The sequence below is a fragment of the Phalacrocorax carbo genome, chromosome 3 (assembly GCF_963921805.1).
Source record: "Phalacrocorax carbo chromosome 3, bPhaCar2.1, whole genome shotgun sequence".
Taxonomy (NCBI): domain Eukaryota; kingdom Metazoa; phylum Chordata; class Aves; order Suliformes; family Phalacrocoracidae; genus Phalacrocorax; species Phalacrocorax carbo.
In genome coordinates, this window is record NC_087515.1 from 42,051,559 (window position 1) to 42,071,960 (window position 20,402).

Genomic DNA, 20,402 nt, shown 5'->3' on the forward strand with positions numbered 1-20,402 from the left:
TTACAGATCCAGCATGAAAACCAGTTAGTTCTCTCTACTCTGATTCTAGGAAAATTCCACTCTCTCCCCATTTTGCATATGTACTCAGCTACACTCATTTTCTTAAGGTTCAGCCGTTCCATGGACCTAAGGGGTTGCCACTCCTGAGGCTATTTATTAGTACATTATTAGCCCCACTCAAATATACCTGACACAATCATATAGTTGACTCAAAAAACACTAAAATATTTCATGGCACCATGTCCCCCTAACCTAAGCCTGAAACTTGAAATTGGACATTGGCAAGTCAAACAGCAAGTATGTCACATATTATACAGCTTCCCTTTTATTTATAATATCTACATATATTATTATTAGACTTGCACAGGTTATATTTCACAAAAATAAGTGTTACAAAGTAAATATCAGTTTCAAATAATCAGTTTCTATACATTCTCTTAAAATACGTTATTCTCCCCATTTCAGCTACAGCAGGAACATTCCTGGACTGTTACAGGCAAAAGTACTGTCAACATTTCTAAAGCTCCCCTAGAACAAGTTCACATGTGTACAAAAAACAAAGACATTGCTAATGATTTATTTATTAACATATCATGTTACAATCTAAAACAAACGTGAGAATAAATTAATAATCTCTCTAATGAAAATATGTTCTTCTCTACTTCTTTGGCTGTGAAGTTAACCTAACATGGAATTGAAAAAACTCTCATTGTTAATTAACTTAATATTTGATCCATTCACACTTAAAAATATTCCACAGTAAAAAGAAATGGGGAAAAAAACCCAACCAAACAAAAATTTAAAAACAAGCAAACAAACAAAAAAACCAACAAACCCACAAACCCCAAAGCATAAGCAGACTTAATCTTGTAACTGTTGTAAAATAAAAACACTTAGGAGACATCTGCATTAACCAGTTATCAGAAAGTAGTGCTTCAGTTCCAGGTAGTTAGCAATAGCACTCATATAATATTACAGTGACCCTGTTGTTTTGGCAAAACTAGAGCAGGAAAAAAATGAAACTAAAAGGCATATTGTACATGTGACCTACAGGACTTGGATTATTACCTCTAAGCTTATTATGAGTAAAAGCTGTCAGTCGGACCACCCCACAACCAGGGAGGAAATCTAACATTACTCAGCAGTAAAAGGCATAAAAAGGAGACGTGTAGTCTCAGAATGGACGAAGGTAGACAGAGTGAACCACAGACCTGCTTCAGCTATCTGGAGCGGTAATTGGCTCACAGGAGCGACTACCACGTTAAAGCATTATCATTATCTAGCTCACATAACTGGAAATTCACGCTCTGTTCTTTAAATTGGCTTAACCAGCAGCATCTGCAGCACTTTAATTAATTACAGCAATTGGCGTACCTTAAAAGTAGATGCACAGATCTAAAATGATAATGCCCTGTGAGTAATAATTGTAAACGAGCATTAATCCAGGTCTATCCTAAACAAAACCAAGGGTACACTGTTGTGCTTCAACTGCACAGAAAACAAGCTTCAGTGTAGTAATTATTATTGTCTGTCCAGGTTCACCAGCAAATACCACAATTCTGTGTGATGCTTTACAATCAATTAGCTCGGGAATGCAGAAGCTCATAACATGGACAACAAAAATCTGTTCGGGTTTGATGTCAAGTCAAAATTTGGTTGGGCGCTTAAACTTGTGTTTCCTTCAAAAGAAACTCAAAGTTAAAATCATAATAGACACTGACTACCACTGTTTATTTTTAGTATACTCCTTATAAAGAAGTATAGAAACCAGATATCATAGCAAGCTCAGAACAAAGTTTTCTTGACAGCCATTAGCTTCGCTTCGGTAAAAAAATCTACAGGCACTGTACACAAATGCATACTTGCAGCTCTAAAATACAGTAAAATTGCTTCTAAAAAAATCAGAGACAAGAATCTAAAACACCCTTTTGTTCTTTTTATGTACAGCAATTTGAAATTTTCACTTAGAAGAAAATAATTTTTAAAATCTTGACAGTAAAATCCATGTACACATCCTGGACATATTTAAAAGCTGTTCTTTAACAGACTACTTCATACCATTTCTATCCAGAACACAATACACCACTATAAAGATTTGTTCTTGATACTTGCTTCTGGACAATTTCTGGTTGAAAGACAGATTTTATGTTTGTTTACCATCATGCTGCAAAATGGGACACAAGAATCTTAATCAAGTGTTTCATATGTAATGAAAGTTTAAACAAACACTTAAATAGCTCAGTGTTACTAAGTTGATCAATCTGATCCTCAAATCCATACACAATTCGGTAGTCAAAATACCCGGTGTAAGGGTTATTACCAAGCCAAATTTGAACTCCCCACTTATCAAATACAAGTTTTATCTTTCATAGCAGTGTAAAAGAATGAAACATAAATTTCTTGATTCTAGTAAACAAATAGTAGTTTTGAACATATTTTTAACAAAACACCCCCAGAGCCATAGACTCAACTATGGGATGACTGGTTTTAAGTTGCAAAAATTTTAACCATCTAATACAAATAGGTGCTACAGCACAAAATATGCCTTTGTGTAATTTTGTCCAACACCCATTTTCTGAAAGCACTCCTGTTTTCAGTGTAACACAAAGAACTAACAAGGAGACCGAACATCAGCAGGGAAGCAAGTGCAAGCCTGAACAGCTAAAATACCAAGGCTGATACAGCAGCAAAAACCAGAAATAGCAATTTGATGCAGTAACTCACACAACAGAGACATGTAAAAGGCAGTCAGAGGAGAAAAATACCTATTCTAAAGCAGCAAAACTCTGGTGACAGTGCTTATATACTCTGCCTAGTGTGTCTGGGCTGGGCAGACAGTGGTAAAGCCTCACTGTCATGTGTAATTTTAAGACATGAATATCTGTGCTGAGATATACCCTGATAACACGTTTATCTAGGGTGCACAGAAAACAACTGCATGCACAAACAAACAGCTGCACACTCAACGTAATCACGTTCATCTCCTGAGTATCCACTTATAAATACTAATCTAGAAACTACATGTGCTACTAAGGCACCAGCCTCCGAGTAAAAGGCCACAGTGCAGGAAAAATACAAAATAAAATTAAAAAATCTTATCTAACACTGATACTTATTCCACACAGACACTCATTTCTGATGGAGAGGGTTCACAAGTGTACAATACAAGTTACTCGTTGACTAAATACCATCATGAAATGCTACAATATAAAGGTTGGAAGGATTAACACAAAAGGTCCCACTCCAAGACAAATGTCTCCTTCATAGTTCAGTTCACAGCCCTCATGACTGCTCAGTCAGGCCTACGATTCCGAAACGCTGGGTATATACCTGCTAACCAAACATGCCAAAGACTTTCAAAATCTCTTGTTGATACTGGCATATTTTTAGAGGAGATTTTAATTACCACCATGCCAAAAGAGACTTCTTAAACACAGGGAGATCACCAAATAGTTTCCGCTTCAAATCTCAGCACCTTCTGAAACAACTTCTACAGAGGAATTATGAATTTGCCAGGCTGGCAGGGTTTACACTCTGCTTCCTTCAGTCTCACACCTTTCCCAAGCAAAAAATGCAAGACTTGCAACAACCCCCCCTATTTTTAAGTATTTTGTATTTGCAAATGCCTTACACAATTTAATCGCACATTTATATAAAGGCCACTTTTAAAATTCAACACAGATAAATTAATTTATTACTGGGCACTAAAACATGTTGAATTTTGCTGTAACAACAAAATTATGTGGTAATTTTCAAACAAGCCATAAGTACTAGGCAGGGAAAAATGCAATTCATATTCCTAAATATACCTTTGGATTAAAATAGTCTATAACAATTATGCTGTTTCACACATTCCTACATTTCAGAAACTATCTGGGCTGTGTTTATCTTAACCTAATTCAATTCTCTCAAGGTACTGCATCTTTTACTTTCAGTAATAGACTACAGTATGAAATATTAAGATTTCTAAAGGAGAAAGGGCTGAATTTTAGTGCACAATATTTTATCCTTACTGGGATGGTAATTTTTCTACTCCCTCTACCGGCATACTTTAACAGCAAGGAAACAAAAACCTGAAGGGTGTTCCAGCTTGTAAAAAATAATGAGAAAATATTTTTTTGTAACCTCAAAATTATTGTTTGCATAACTTGGCAAAACATTAATCTCAAATCCTGGGGATTTTTAAGCCATCAGCAAATTTTTAGCAGATTTCTTAATTGTAAAAATTAACTGAGCACCTCAAAATAAACATCCCGGACCTTTTGTGTTACAATTACTATCAAGCAGTCCCATCACCTGTCACTGCTTAGATCTAAACAGATCACCCCCCAAAACTTACTATATGGCTAGTAAAAGACCCTAAGAGCGCTCTACGGAATATAACTCTACACAATTACCACGGGTCTGCAGAAATGAGCAAAAACATCCTGAGCTTAACGAGTTGCTACATAAATGTTAGACAGTGCTCTGTGAACCATTTTATATTAAAATTGGATCGTTCTAAACATCACACATACAAGAAGTATTGTTTGACACAGTGCCATTTTGATGATAAATTGCAATCTACAGCTCAAATAATTCTACCCAGGGATTAACATTTCAGAGGCTGAGCCAGAGATTATGTGTGTGGATCTTGAATTTCATCATCTCCCTTCGGCACAATAGCTTATTCTTCCTTTTTTCATCTACTCTCTCATGAAGGGTCAGGAAAGCTTAGCCTTGCTGTTTCATTCATTTCATCTCTACATTAACCAGATACCTTGCAGTCTTTAGTTCTTACGTGTTATTCCATTACAAATACTACAGCTGCACTGCACTATGCTACAGCTAATGAGGTATGTACCAAATCAAAGGGTGCCATCAAGTGGTTGTAGCACACTACCAGCATTATGCAAAGTTAGTGTTCCGCAAGGGCTTTCACCAGGACACACTACACAGGGTCCTGGTGTACACACTACAAACTCTGCCATAATTTGAAGCTTTTGGAAAAATTCACACACTGAATGATGGTGGTCCCACACAATTTCATTTCCTTCCTTTTAAATTCTAAAGTTCAGCCTAAAAGCTGGCACCACCACAGAGGAGACATCCCCATCTCTCACCGTATGGGTCAGCAGGCTCCAGGATTGTTTCAGCCATTGCATGCTCAGCTACTCATCACTGACACCAGAGGACAAGTTAAGAGCCCTAAGAACCTCTGAAAAGCCTCCCAACTAGCAACGGGTCAAGAAGGGTGCTGCACAGTAGGGTTTCACAGATGATGGGGAGGAAAAATACAATTACTTGTGCCACCACACCCAGTTTCAAATCAAACTGGGCTACAGATTACTTGTTGCTCTACACTCATAATGAATTTGGAGACAATGTGAGAGGGCCTCCCTGCAATGATAGTGATGAGTATCTTTGGCATTTCTCAGCAATTTGAAGTAAAGATCACTTGATAAATTGCTCTCCAATGCAAGCATTCAATCTGACCCAAACATCCTGGATGAAATACTCCATAGCCAAAACCCATTTCATATTTAACCATTTTCTTCTAATCCATATACCATCAGCTCTAAACCACAGCCCATTACTCCAACTCATCTTTGCCTGCCAGGTAAAAACCAACCAACCAACACTCACTTGCCAGTGCCCTGAGATGGTTTTTTCCAAAGAAAAAGGATGGTGCCTTTCTAAAAACTGTGGCAACTTTGCTACTGTAGGAAAAAAGTTTTGCACGTGCCATAAGACATAGAAAAGTTTCGCTCGGTCACGATGAGATGAGACTGAAGATTACCCAGTTGTGTCTCACCAGATCATGGCAATCCACACCATGGCTTCCAGAAACTCCTCTGTCACTTAAAATAACACCTTCAAGCTTGCACTTGCAAAGAAAATATCAAGAAAATGTGGTTTGAACGTAACTGATGAAGATAGGTATGGTTCTCTTAATTTCTGAAAGGGTTTGGCTCCAAAGTATAGAAAACTGAACAGTCGTGACCACACCAGCACAGCCACCAACTTTTAAAGGACGTAAATTCAACCACATTTTTCATGCAGTAATGACAAAGAAACGTCCATACTCAAGAAATGCTCAAGGCAAATGAGGGCCAGATTCTTCTGAGACTGCTCCCATCTGCCTGAAAACTAGCAGCAGTGTTCCCATATCCCAAAGCCTGCTGCCAGCTCAGGCAGCCACTCAATTTGGGATGCCTACAACAGCCCTGCTGAGGAAGCATACAGTTACAATGTACACATTAAGACCAATAACGAATCTCCATCAACTGCAAAGTAACACTCGTGTGTGGTGGACCAAAGACAATTCAAATTTGAAATGCAGAAAGAGGTCGGCCCTTAAAATTCCCCATGTTTCCCCTCATAACCGACTTTATGCCTCCCATGTTCCCCTTAGATTTGCTTGTTAGATTTGCAGGTCAGCCAAATTCCCAAGTCTGCAACACAGACCCTGAAAAGATGCTAAGATGTTAAACTACTTCTTGAAGTATTGCACAATATATAAGAGATACAGGGGTAGAGGAGGCGCAGAGAGAGCACTTGGTTTCCATGAAGCAGCAGACAGCTGCTTCATCTGAAGGGGAGACTGCAGCGAAGGCATGCAGAGGTAGTGATGGAGTAGGCTGCATTAAAGGCGGAAGTATTTCACCAAGTCCAGGTAAAACACTCAAATTGCTCTACAGATCTCAAATATCCTTTGAGATAATACCCTTCCTCAACAGCATCCATACTAGTTATTTATACAGTCTATTTATTTAATACCTCAAATCCTTCCTAATAAATGAGTTTTTGTGGTTAGAATATAATTAAAGTTATATAATATGAATTTAAACTAATTATGGGGAAGATTTATACAGATGATTCATGGAACAACAAGCGCACAAACTTTATACTAATTCTTTGCCAACTGATTTTTAGGGTTATTCTCCAAATATTCCGTTTTGTCCTTTCATTGACAAATATATAGCCGAAATCCCCCCCCACCTCATCACACTCCTTCCTGTGGCTGCTTCTGGAAGCAAGCACCCGATGCCTCTGTCATTCAGGGTTTTGGCACTTACCAGAGCTACTTCTGCAAGAGCATTTCCCCCACTCTTACTCCACTTTGACCCAGCTACAGCTCATTCCCTCTGCTCCTGTTTTCCCTGCTGCCCACATTACCCGACCAAACAATCTCCCTTGGTCTCACCTTTCTGTTGCAGACAACAGTTCCTTATGCAGCAACATTAGCCATGTTGTGCGTCTTGCGGTTCTCATTTTCAGGATAAGATATATTAAAAGGACAGAGAATACCAGAATAGTAGGATTGGGGGGCAGTGGGGAGGAACCACCACAAAAAACCAACCAAACAACTCAGGGGTGGAGAAGAGATGTGAAAAGATGTAAGGTTTTGTCAGAGAGAGGTTTTGATGGCTGTTGATTTTTGTGTTCTTTTTGTATTCTTTTCTGAATTTATTTAGCCCTTAAATGTGAAAAGCACTGAAAAATCTCTCATTTGAAGTAACTTATCACTTCTCATCAGAAAAAAAATGTAAATATCATTAATTTCCCTTTCAGGGATCTACTTTACAGACAAAATTAAGACATGTAGTTTTCAACAAATGTCATACGTATTCTGTGATTTTTGTGCTATGCCCTCCTGTAACTGCTGACACTTTTGTGGAGATTTTTTTTGCTTAGGGAGCAAAGTTTTAGAGAGTTTCCCATATCTTATCCCTTGCTGAGCAAAACACTCTTATGGTATAAATCATAAAAGCTATATGCAAAAAACTGAGAGCCTTTAAAGAAAATCTCTGAAAACTAATATGTTTGTTTATTTATAGCAGGTAAAGCCCTCAGAGCCAGGGCCAGCAGTTTCCTATTTCAGGCAGTGCTCCACAGGATATTAAAATAAACTTATAGAGCCTGGCACCCATCATGGTCAGCCTGCCATTCTGCCAACGTGCTATACTCCCAGTAAGGACAGTCCAGTTAGTTCTCAGCTCTGGTCTGCAGAAAACACAGCAGATGCATAAATACTACTATTTAACAGAACAGTGTAACACACAACTGTATAACTTTCAGGTTTTAAATTAATCATGCTTGCTATATTATTACATTTTATTTTTCAAGCCACTGGATAATGTAAGAAATATTGCTTAAGTATAGACCACTGTGCTTAGAACAGCAATCTTTGAGCTAAGGGTTGCAACTTTGCATGGGTCACAAATCTAGCAGAAATTCGGTTTAATCTTATATTTTTTATATATATATGTATATATATATTTTATATATAATCTTATATTTATGCTAGTACGTGGAACCACAGAAAATACTGAACAGCTGGAAGATGTCGTTTTATGGCACTTTATTCAATGCCATTTTATTCACGCAATCTTTCCACCCTGGTCTCAGATTGCCACCACACCTAAGCTAAACCAGAAAAAGTACATTATTGCTGCCTGTCAGGATTCAAGGAGCAATTTGACCCAGATATAGATAATGCAAAACAATTAGAAAGGAGAAACTTCATGTGAAAACAACCAATATGACAGTGCAGTATCAATTCAGAACGAATAATATGCTGAGAGGGAAAAAACCTGAATGAAATGGCATCAATTAAGTTATGGAGGTCAATTAATTTCCATTATATTAAACTCTATTAAGACAGCTAACAACCAAAGATAAGAGGCTGAAGGCAGTAACACTCAGTGCTATTACACTGCCGTATGGTTTTCCTCATAACAAAGGTTTTCAGGAAGCCAGAACTCCTTATTTTTCTGTCAGCTGGCTACTCTCCTGCTGGTGGCCACTGTCTTTAAATAATATGCTCTGAGTTAAACTACAACTGCTTGCATGTACAATCCTATCCAGTTACTTAATGCAGAGCTACATTTTACACAAACATGGGTATTTTAATTCTTTTTTGACATGTATTTCCATACCTTGAGCACACGCAATTGCAAGGTATTATTTCAAGTCAACCAACATATTCAGTTGGACTCCCAGATAATCTGCCTTTGAAGGCAACTTATGTAAAAAATATTTTTCATTAAATGCGCTGCCATTTTTTCCATTTTCCACACTGAATATTTTGTACTACATGGCTGCAACATATCCTGTTTTAACACCATGCGGCTACCAGGTCAAAAATGAGATTTATCCATCATAATGTTGCCCCAGACAGTGGTATTTTATATAATGATATTCCGAACTGCATTGAGAGCGAACATATATCCATGACTGTATGTAAATGTATGAACACACTCTGACACAGAAAACCAGAATAAAAAAGGCAAGCTGAACAAGCTTAAAAGCAAACACTTTTCTATTAAAAGGCAAGTTGCTCAGCTCAGCTTCTGCCTAGAGTATGATTAGAACCCCACTGTAAAACAATTACCAAGACAGTCTTCTGTATTTGATGTCTGAAAGAGAAACGACCTCATGCAGACTCTGTCTCTTGTGTGCACTGGCAAGTATATTTTACTGCTGATTTTCTATGAATAAACATATGCTAAGAGTGGATGAAACACACTGCTGGTTTTAAACATGCCTAATGTAGTATTAGAGGCTCATTTCCAAAACTGTCTGCCTTGTTTATCAGCTCCTCCCTCCAGCTGGCGAAGAATACCACTGATAGCAACTCTGGTCAGCTGTCTTGCACAGTACACTCATCTATAGGAGACATGTTCTTCTAGTAGGAAATAACCCTCCCCGAAACCTAAACAAAATGGTTCTAGCAATTTAGAAAACAGTTGTACTTTTCTACCACGAATCAATAATAACCATATAAATTATGTGTCATCAAACTCATTCCACTGTAACTGTTACGGTGTACCACATGTACTGAGTTTATAAAGCTGCAGCCTAATACCCAGGCTGTTCTGCCCAACATCCAGCAGCCTCCTGTCTCCACCTTCCATTTGTGAGACCCTCTCATGTAATTGTAGCATAAATATCAGAAAATAAGATGTCACCTTTTTCAGAAAATTTTAAAATTAAATGAGTAATACAGTTTTCAAAACTGCCATATCATCTACCAAATTATATTTGATACAGATCCACTTAGTGTAGTTTTTAACACAGCATCAAAACCAACATTATTTAAAGGACAGTTTGGGCACTGCATTTCATTTGGGAGACAAAGATCATGTAACAAGAGAAAATTTTTTGTAACTATTTTTGAAAAAACACAGTAGAGAAGAGATGGATGGACTCACCTTTCACACTCTTTTACTGGTTCAAGATAAATAAGGTATTAAAAGTGTGAAAAGCTAATTAGATATTAAAAGTTCTTTCAACAATTCATCTAAAATTCTCATTAAGGTAAGATTTTTGTCATATCACAGCTCTGGTTTAATAGATTATTACATATTAGAGATAAAAAGGATTAGTGGTGGCCCTAATTTCAGGTGATCTGGGCACAGTCTTGTTTTGGTCAGAAGTAAAAATGCCCATTGCAGACAGCAGTACGGCATGAGCAAACATGATTTGAAGCAACTAGCAGGCTTTGCTTGGGGATCCAGGGGTGGCTGCAGGTCAGAATATCAATTAATGGACAGGGCTGTTCAGAAAACCTTACATAGCACTTGCCCTCACAACATCTACCTCAAACCAGGACCACTGGTGCCTCCTCCCCTTTGTGCTGTGTCATACAGGGGGGAAACACTCATAACCACCCCCACCCACTCCATGTCTTGCTCACGCAACGCTTGCACTAAATAGTGGTGGGAACTTACTTGACCTACAGTATTTGGTATAAAATTTCTTCAGCAGAACTGAAGCATGCAAACTGCTTCCATTACCTTCTGTAATTTTCAGAGAAGGTGCGTAATCTAAGGGGGTTGTTTACATAAGTGACCACCCTAGAGTTGGTGCAGACAGACAGGAGACTCAGCACTCCCGGACATCTACCCCAAACCAGGGTAATTTGCTTTGTGCACAGGCCCCACTCCCACTCCTTACCAAAGCAGAGACCCTGCCTCTGATTGTGTTCTACTTTTAGTTAAAATCGCACAGAAACGTCATTGTGGTACGCACAAGAAACAACCATGTGTTACTGAAAAAAACACAGGACCGGGCTTCCTAGGAAGATTTCCTACCCTGTCTCCTTCAGAGCTAGGGCAGCCAATCAAGACGATGATTTCCACAAGTTTTGCTCCAAAAACTTAATCTCAGAGATTTCTCAACTAGAACGAAGTGCTAAATATTTAACGTCAGCAAAAACTAAAAGTAAAACAAGTTTTCTCATTCTCTATTACATTTAAAGCAGAGTGAGATGGCTGACAAAGCAGCATTTAATTCCTAGCTATATCTAGACCAGAATACCCAGCCTAATTTACACAGACAGACAGTCACAGTTCACATAATCACATACAGCAGAATACGACAGGGGAGTTAAAGGACTCGGAAAGCACATCTGAACTATAAGCATCCTGTTCTAAATGTATTCAATGCAGACATTTAATTAAAAAAAAGGCTAACCTGGTCAGTTCTTATTTTCGCAAAAATTTATTTCAAGCAGAAAATACAAAACTAATGATAGAGCTTTTCTGATTACTTTTTCTTAAATAAAGTGAATAGCCAGTTTAAATTTAAGCTCCCACATGCTACAAAGATGCACTAGAAAAGGTAGCCAAGATTTTGTAATATATTCTGGTATAGAAACTGATCAGCAAATAAGGAATCATCTTATTCTGTATGCCAATCCCCAGGTTCTTTCTGCAGACGCATTGACAGTATTCAAAATTTCAACTCCCTATGCTATGCTGGCATTTGCCTCCCAATGTTTATTTCCAGAAACAGGTGGGAAGATGTGACATCTAGACATGGGCTTTTATTCTGATGTAAAGCAAAACTTGCTCTTGAGAAGTTAGTGTTGCAGCACTGCTGTAGTAAAACAGATTTAAATACCCAGTATGTAAGTCTGATTTTACCGAAATTCTGGGCTAATTACTGTTTAAATTCAAATGAGCTGCCACTTCTTGAAAAGCCTCACTTGGAAAAACAACATACTCAGAGCTGTATCTGATGAAAACTTAACTTCTTCCTAATACCTCATTTTATTGTATGACATGGAGAATCAGTCACTCTTAAGACTAGAACCGGGTTCATTGCTACATCCCATCCACCTGCCCTCTTCTTTCCCATTACTTTCAAATTATTTATCACCTTTTTTTGTGTTGTCATGCCTAAAAATAACAAATGGGCGTTTCAAGAGAGAAATAATCTCTCCAAACCTATGAGTGATAGAACATGATTTAGGGCACTCAAAATGCAAAATAATCGTAGGCAGCCATGATACAGAATTTCAGGAGGAGGATGGGACACACACACAACACCAAAATATGCACTTGTAACAATAAAATGAAACTAGATGTCAAATGTTCTGTAACTTTCTCTAATGTTTCTTTCATTTTGAGGCTTCGCCCACACTGAGCAGAGGCCAGTTCAGAACTCCTTTTGGGTTAGGGTTCCTGAAGTTATGCAAGAGCAACAGGCAAAAGGAAGAGACACGTCATTTTTCAGCCTAAACTTGTTATTCTTTATAACTGTTTGCTGTAGGCTAGTGCGAACAGCAAACGCTAAACTCTTCGCAACCCCACCCCCCCAAGTTCAGCAGCTTCCTGGAAAAACCACTTAGAATACCCTTATTGGTTAAGGTATAAAAAAAAAATTCCCATCTCAGGAAGATGTACATCCGACACTAAATGACTGTCAGACTTGGAAGGTTGGCACAGTTTTCTTCACCGTTAATTACCTTAACATTCAAAAAGACACTATTAATAGGAAAATTAGGAAAACAGTAGTCTAAAAAGGGACATCAAAACTTTTCAGAAGACTCTCTAGAAAGGATAGATGCAGAAGGAAGTTCAGTTTCCAAGACCTCAATACAAGTACAGCCTGGAAATTCAGGGCAATGCTTCACCTGGCAGGTTATGGTATGCAGGCAGAGCTAAACACTGCTAGTCCCTGAAAGCAGTAGGCAGCACAAGCAGAGCAAGACACTGAATGCTCACTCACACAAATGAGTCCTTAAAAAGAGAATGCTAATGAGCTGCTAATGCAATCAAGGGAAATTAAATCCCGTGTGTAACCACTATCACATTATTGTGGTTGATTAGTCAGAGGCAAGAAGAAAGGAGGGAGCCTCCAGCACACACAAAGCAGAATCTGTTCTCCACAGCTGTAATTGGTAAGGCAAGAAACAGCAGCCTTAAACTGTACCAACAAAGATCTAGGCCAGAACGATTCCCAAAAGCAAGGACAATGGAGCATTGGAACAGGCTGTCTGGAGGCACTGCAAGGACCTCATCTTAAAGTTTTTAAAAACAGTTTAGGCAAGTGCCAGGAATGACACCACCTTGAGGCAACAGGACAGAGCAGGTGAGGCTGCCTCCAGCCCCAGCCTAGACCAATCTATGAGCAAAGCTTCAAACAGAGGTGGGGCATTTTTCTCCATTCATCTAACAAATTAGTAGGTCTGAGATGTCCTTTTCTCTTGTTAGCAAAGACACTGTTTTAATAGGCCTGCCACATAAAAAGAGGAATATGGTTAGTATCAGGGATACAGCGATGATTGCCAATGCCTTCATTACATCAATGCTACTGAAAAGGGCTCACTGACCACAACCCTGGGCCCTGTGAATAACCTATATACAAAGGTGAAACACAAGGCACAGGAGGGAAGATGGAGAAGACTACTATGAACCTTGGAATATATTAGTATGCCATTCATTAGCTATTAGAGAAACAAATCTGGGCTCAAAAACATTTTTTGACAAAAAGCTGGGAAAGTTTTTTCATAGACCAAATCTTTTACCCTCTGAAAACATCCTATGAATTTTTCAATTTGTTTAAGAATGTGGGAGGCAGCTGTCTACAAAGCTGTCAGCAAACAGGCAAACATGATGGTCTGTCCTCAATGGATGTTCTTATGTGCTTTTCCATGCTTTGAGCATGCTAGGCAGCAAAATTACCTTTTTCCATCACTTAAGCTACCTTTATTTTAGACAAAGTCCTTGCACATAGAGCCAGTGAAAGCTTCAAAGTATTTGGACCAATTTAAACCTCCACTCTTCCCTCCTGTCCCCTTCTTCTGCCATTAGCTAGACAATCTGCAGAGATCAAGAAACATAGCCCAAACTTCAGGTCAGCTGAACTCTTCTTAGAGATGCAGTCTTCATTTCAAGTTGACTAAAACACATCAGCTGCCATCCTCCTAGCACCTCTGAGGGGATGCTTAACAATTGTCCCAGCACAGGCCACTTCACTTGAAAACTATTTTACTGCTAAAAGACAAATATGTATTTAAAAACATGCACTGTTCTTTTATTTAAATGGGAGAGCATGGGAACCCTGCAGGAAGTTTGATGGAAGCATTCATGTTGTTTATGAGAGTCTTCCCTGGTACCTATAGAGTCTCTTGCCATGCAGAAGCTCTTTGTTGAGCACTGGTACCAGAAACTCCGAGCAAGCAATCCATAAGAGAAATCAGAAGTTAATGCTGTAATGCTGAAAAAATTGACGCTGGAAGTTGGAGCTCAGACAGTGAAAAGGAACCAAGGGTGGAAACAGCACATATTCAAATTACCCATAGGAACAACAAGAGGAAAAATCACTTACTAGAGGAAGTAGCTTATATTTTTAAATGGAAGGCAACTAGACCTTGTTCTATAAACTGAATAGGCAAAATAAACTAATGCCAGTCTGTTAGATTTTGAAAGCCTATTACCCCTCCACAGATGGGTCAGTCTTATTCTTAGCTACGAGTTTCTTGTGCTCCAATTTGCAACAGCCAATCTGAACATCTGATATTATTATTCAGAAGAGCACAAAAAACCAATACAACTCCAAGAACTGCCTCATGAAGAAAAAGCAGAAAATCAAATACACTGGGTGTGGTTAAACAAAGATTAAATTAGAGACAAGAAAGTTAGCAGTAAATAGAGAAAGAATGCAGCTGTAAGGAGGTAAAGACATGGAAGAGGCTGATGGAAAATGAATATCAACATTTAAATATTAAGAAACCATGCTATGATCAAATTATTTATGGATTAGACATACAGTAGATGGCAACGGTTCGCTTACTAGAATACAAATGCAGAGTGACCAAAACATTAAAAATACAGTTAGACCACCAACAAAACACAAAAAAAACCCCAAACCAAGAAAAAAAAAAAACCAACAAAGAAACCAAATATGTTGCTTCATTTTCATCTACAGATGGTTATCTTGCACAAATCACCTCACTGCTACTTAAAAATTCCTCTGAAAGTCCAGAATAATCTCGTTTGAATTTGTTAGCATATGCCAGCAGAGGTATCAAACTTCAGCTGAATATCTCTCTTTGCTGATCTTTGCTCAGCCCTGCTGCAGCATTACAAAATTATTTTGGGGATTGACTTTTAACAGTAATAAAAAAACCTCAAAAGAAGTGTTTTTAGCAGAATTCAGATTGCTTCATAATGAAAGAACGTCCACAAATTTTTCAGACTTTTTGCATTCTGAGTGTTGCTAACCAAAGAGGAAGGGAAACCCTGCAGCCCATGAGGGCAGAGAACTTACTTGGGCGAAAAGGAAAAGCCCCCAAAGGACTGTAAATGTCCTCACACTTCCCGAAGGTGGCCTGTCCTTATTAGGATGATAAATATGTTCCTTGAAAACCATACGTTAAGCCTGAATGAGTAAATGTCTACAATTTAGGGAGGGAGGAGGTCAACCTCCTGCCTCCCCAGCTCCCAGATTTTTAACAAGCAGGTGTTTTGTGCTCAGAAATGTCAACTAGCCATTGGATCATTTGTTACTTGCGCAAACAGATGAACATATTTTCATCCACCACTAAGTGGAGCTGTTACTCTTGGAAAAAAAACTTTCCATATCTTTAAGTATATTTGTAGACCAGATTTTTTTTGGCTGTATCTACAGTGTTACTTTTTTTAAAAAAAAAAAAAAAAAAGGTATCAAAAGCATCCAGTTTTATAGTTCCTTTAGCTCTCAATAGTTTTTGCAGTAAAATTATTCATTAAATTTATTATTTTGAGGATAATATTTATATATCCTCTAATCCAAGGATAAACATCTACCTACCAAAGACTATTTGGCAGTTCCTGTGGGATGAACTAATGGCATAACTGAGGTTGTAAGGAGTAAGTCTGCACATAATAGAAGATTACTACATCACTGATACATACTGGAACCTTCTGTTTTGGCAGAGGCTGCATTTTGGGACACAGCAACTGAAGCAACCTCCCACTCTGCAAGAATTACTGCAGCTCCGAGGAGATTTGAGGCAGAGAGCGAGAACAGCATGCAGCAGATGGACTACTGCCACCTCTGTATATCATATGATGATATGTGAAAAGCAGCAATGTGTTATGAAGCAGGACATGCCCACTATAAACTTCTGAAAAAAATATGTGGCCAATGTCACAGGAGATCCAACTATACTCAGAGGGGTTGGCTGAGAAATACACTGACATTGTTTTATCCAAAGTTACTTGTACAGTGACAGTTGGTGACAGAGACTTCCCTGATTAAAATAAACTCAGTGAGAAAGAAAAAGAAACTCCAGGAAACAGCAACTAAACTGTTTTGTGTTCATAAGTCTCATAAATGAAAATAGAAACTTGACATTTCAAAACAAAAGTGTAAATTCAGCACTTTGCTTTCAGCCCTTTTAAATGTTCAGTCACTGGCGATCAGAATAAATCTTAGCTTTGGACATCCAAATCAATTCTGATATTGACAAAAAAGAAAAACCAGCATTTTTAGGCAAAAAAGATAACATGCAAATTCCATTACTTCCCCATACTTTAGTGCTGTGTGGTACTACTACAACTCAGTAGAAGAGCAATATTTTTTTGTTTAAAAGCAACAAATAAAAATTAAATCATGGTACTGAGAAACAGTCCATAATGACATAATATTAATGAGAGATAAACACACAGCCTTGATACAACAGTCCTTTTAAATGTATTTCAAAAAGAAGTTTCTTCCTCAAGGAAACTCCAGGTAAAGCAGCTCCCTCATTTTTCATTCAGGCCAGGCAGCCCCAGAGCAGAAGCTGCAGCCCAGTACAGATTGGGGAAAGAAAAAAAGTACTTAATGAAGCACTGCTCTATGCAATGATCATCCCTGCTGTTTGGCAAAGCATATTGTTTGTACAGCCCTCAGGAGCTCAGCTCTCCAGGAAGTTCTGGGAGCTCCTAACTCAGAGAAGCCAGAGATTCACAGGAGCCACCTTTTGAGTTTTCACTGGGTGAGCAAGACAGCTCACACACACAGAGAGAGTGAGACTGGGATCTCAGGGAGCAGGAGGTACATCATGACTCTCTTGCTCTTCGCTTAAATGACCATGGCTGGTCCCACCCCTCCACCCTGCCTCAGTTTCCACACCTGTAAAACTCAAGTGATGAAACTGCGCTTCGCTAAAGAGTGGCATTCAAAATCGGGAAGGGTGCGCTGCCATTTGGGATGTACAGCTGTCATAACACAGCTCTGACTTGTTCACTGCCCTGCTCGTAGATAAATGATGCGTCATAACCCATAAAACAATGAGTCATAACCCACCTCTGACTTGTTTACTCTATTGCTCAGAGCAAAATAATGCAAGGAAGACTGATGCTTACAGGGAAGGAATTTAAACAGTGTAGTATAGTACTCCCCTCTCCTGTATTTTAATTGTAACATAACAATAGGAATTTTAATTAGGCTACATTACTACAGAGCAAGGCTTTACTGTGGTTCAGCAGCTCAAATTTTAGCCAAGCCTTTTTCAGCATCTGGACACCCTTTAATCTTTAAAATTATTAAGTGTTACACATATAAAAAGAAAAACCATAACATTTCAGCTTACATTCTCTATGACAAATGTCCATTCTTTGTCTTCAAACTCTTCGGCATGGGGATCCTAGAAAAACAAACCAGAGAACTTAAGTCTAATAATCCAGGGTGCAAGAAATTTTAACTCAGCAAGATTTTCATATACTCATAGAAATACTTTTACCCACTGAAGATGACAGAGGGAAATATTTTAGCTAGGACGTAGCCTTCAATGGATGTCAATAAGATGATGAGCAAGTTGGGGTAAAACTGCCAGTGAAGACAATAAAGACTCCTACAGATACAAACATGAGGTAGATTCTGATAAAGGCCTGGAATTCTATTTCCTTTCATCCAGAGGGAAAAAAAAAAACAAACAACACAACATCTCCCTTTAGTTCTTAAGTTCCACCTCCCAGATAAACACAACAAATCTACACCTTGCAGAGAATAGTGGAGGAAGCCACTGCTCCCACCTGGCATGAGAATGCATACACCTAGAGCAAGCATCACCCCAAACTCCTCATGCCCAGAGTCCATCAGCACGAGCAGAGATCCAGAGTCACATTTCACTGCAAATTTCTTATATACCTAACCTTACACTTCACAACATTTCTACTACATCACACATGAGGATCAGAAAACATTTTCACCATCAGGAAGATAAATAACAATGAGGTTAGTGTATTTGGTGTTTGTTTTCAATTTAATGAGCTTTCAGTCTGGTGGTGTGGTCTGTATTCCTGTTGTCTGCAATCAAGATAACTGTGGAGACATTAAGTCATCCCCTTCATGGCTATATCAAGGATCCTACTTTAAAAAAAAATACTTTTAAAACAGCTGTAACAAAATAACTTCTACCCCTCTTTCAAAACAGCTTCTCCCACTAAGAGAATGTGGCTTTAGGCTTTCTTCAGACACGAAGCCCGATTTTGCTATACCTCAATTTTATCCTATTATTTCTAGTTACAGGAAACCACTCAATTACTCCTTCACCTCTGATGCATGCATGCTACAGATGCTTGTGGATAAATGTCACTTCCCCATAATCAGCATCTGTCATCACCATATGAGGCGTCTCAGCACCTGCAGAGTTTTCTTTCTATTATTTGGAGCCTGCTCATAATACTACACCAAGCACCGCACCAATTCCATCTTGCTGCTGTAAATTAACAAAATGGATCGAGATATTTTGCTTCTACTTGTTTATCTCCATTAGTACCATCTTTCCAGAATGCTACACGCCTCACATTCAATCTTTTCCACTCATCTTGTCTTAGTCGTAGTCTTTGTTTTAACCGTCATTGTTTCACTCAGTTTTACCTTAAAGTCAGACACACAGTGATTAGAGGTACTATATTGCAGTACTACAAATGATTCTTTTTAAATAGTTCTCATCAAATACACAAAATAATTTTGTAAGTAGTGAGCTTGCAGCATGAACAACCAGCAAAAAGATTTTTTTTTTCTTTTTCCAGCACACAAATAACTCAGAAAGTGTGCTCTTAAATATACTTCCACTTTGAATGAACTACAGTAACACTTCTAAGAGGATATCACCCTATCTCCTCCAGCACAGTCCTTCCTACAAAATCTAGCAAAGTGGGTTCACTGCTCTGCAGACCCCCTGTAAAACAGTGGCTCTCCTTGCAGGAAGAGTCCTGCTGGGCATCAACATGCTTAGATGGAGTTCAACAACATATCATACTGCTGGCACCATCGTGAGCTATGTATTTAATAGCTACAACTACAGGTGTCATATGCAATACACATTTTAAAATGCATTACTCCAACAATGTGGTATAGTTTCAATGAAAAAAATATAAGATGTTACTAGAAACTTATGTCAAAAATTGATTATTTCTTTTGATAAATATTTTTAGAGTTTTAAAAATCAGAATAATTTAAATACTGCAAATGTACTGTACTGTACCATTAGCCATAAGGTTAGAAGAGAAAGTAGATACATACAAAATTATACCGAGGTATCTCCATGTTCCAATTAAAGTACTTGTAAATATCAGATTATGCAATTATATATCCATCACATTAATCAGGTTTGTGGAACTCTATTATGTAAATAAAGTGCACAATACCCGCTGGTTTGCTGTATCCTATATAAATTCTAAAGATACAATTTTCTGTAATCCAGCTATTAAGTACTTATTTTCAAGAGTTAACCTGGGGCAATTCACTTTTTGTTTAATTGTTTCCTTTGATACAGCATAAAAGGACACAATGAGATTTAATGGGATCATTAATCACTTTATGTTTTAATAAGCTACTCCATAATATATGACTAAACTCTTAAATATTTCATCCTGCTCGATTTTTTTCATAACTCCCCCAAAAGCTATTAATGCAAGCTTGCAGGTTTACCTAAAACTGCTCGCAAAGTCAAGGCCCAGTATTTTATCCCATATAACAAACAAAACTCTTTTGTTCATGCAAGGCAATAAAGAAAAACAAAGCTCTTCTATCAATGGCAATAAAACTGATTCACACCTCTGAAGGCTACAGAATCAGGTGCTCTGCTGAGAATTTCTGATAATCTGATAAAGCAAAATAATACTGTATAATGAAAAGAATTCTTAACATTCAGC

General features: G+C 38.2%; 1 protein-coding gene across 4 annotated transcripts in view; it reads right to left on the reverse strand.

Moving 5' to 3' along the window:
- EHBP1 (EH domain binding protein 1) overlaps positions 1-20,402 on the reverse strand; it is a 224,828-nt gene that overhangs the window by 154,071 nt on the left and 50,355 nt on the right. For all 4 annotated transcript variants that reach the window (XM_064446687.1, XM_064446686.1, XM_064446685.1 and 1 more), the window contains exon 5: positions 17,834-17,887. In XM_064446687.1, coding sequence (XP_064302757.1) covers positions 17,834-17,887 — 54 coding nt within the window. The remainder of the gene's footprint in view (positions 1-17,833; positions 17,888-20,402) is intronic.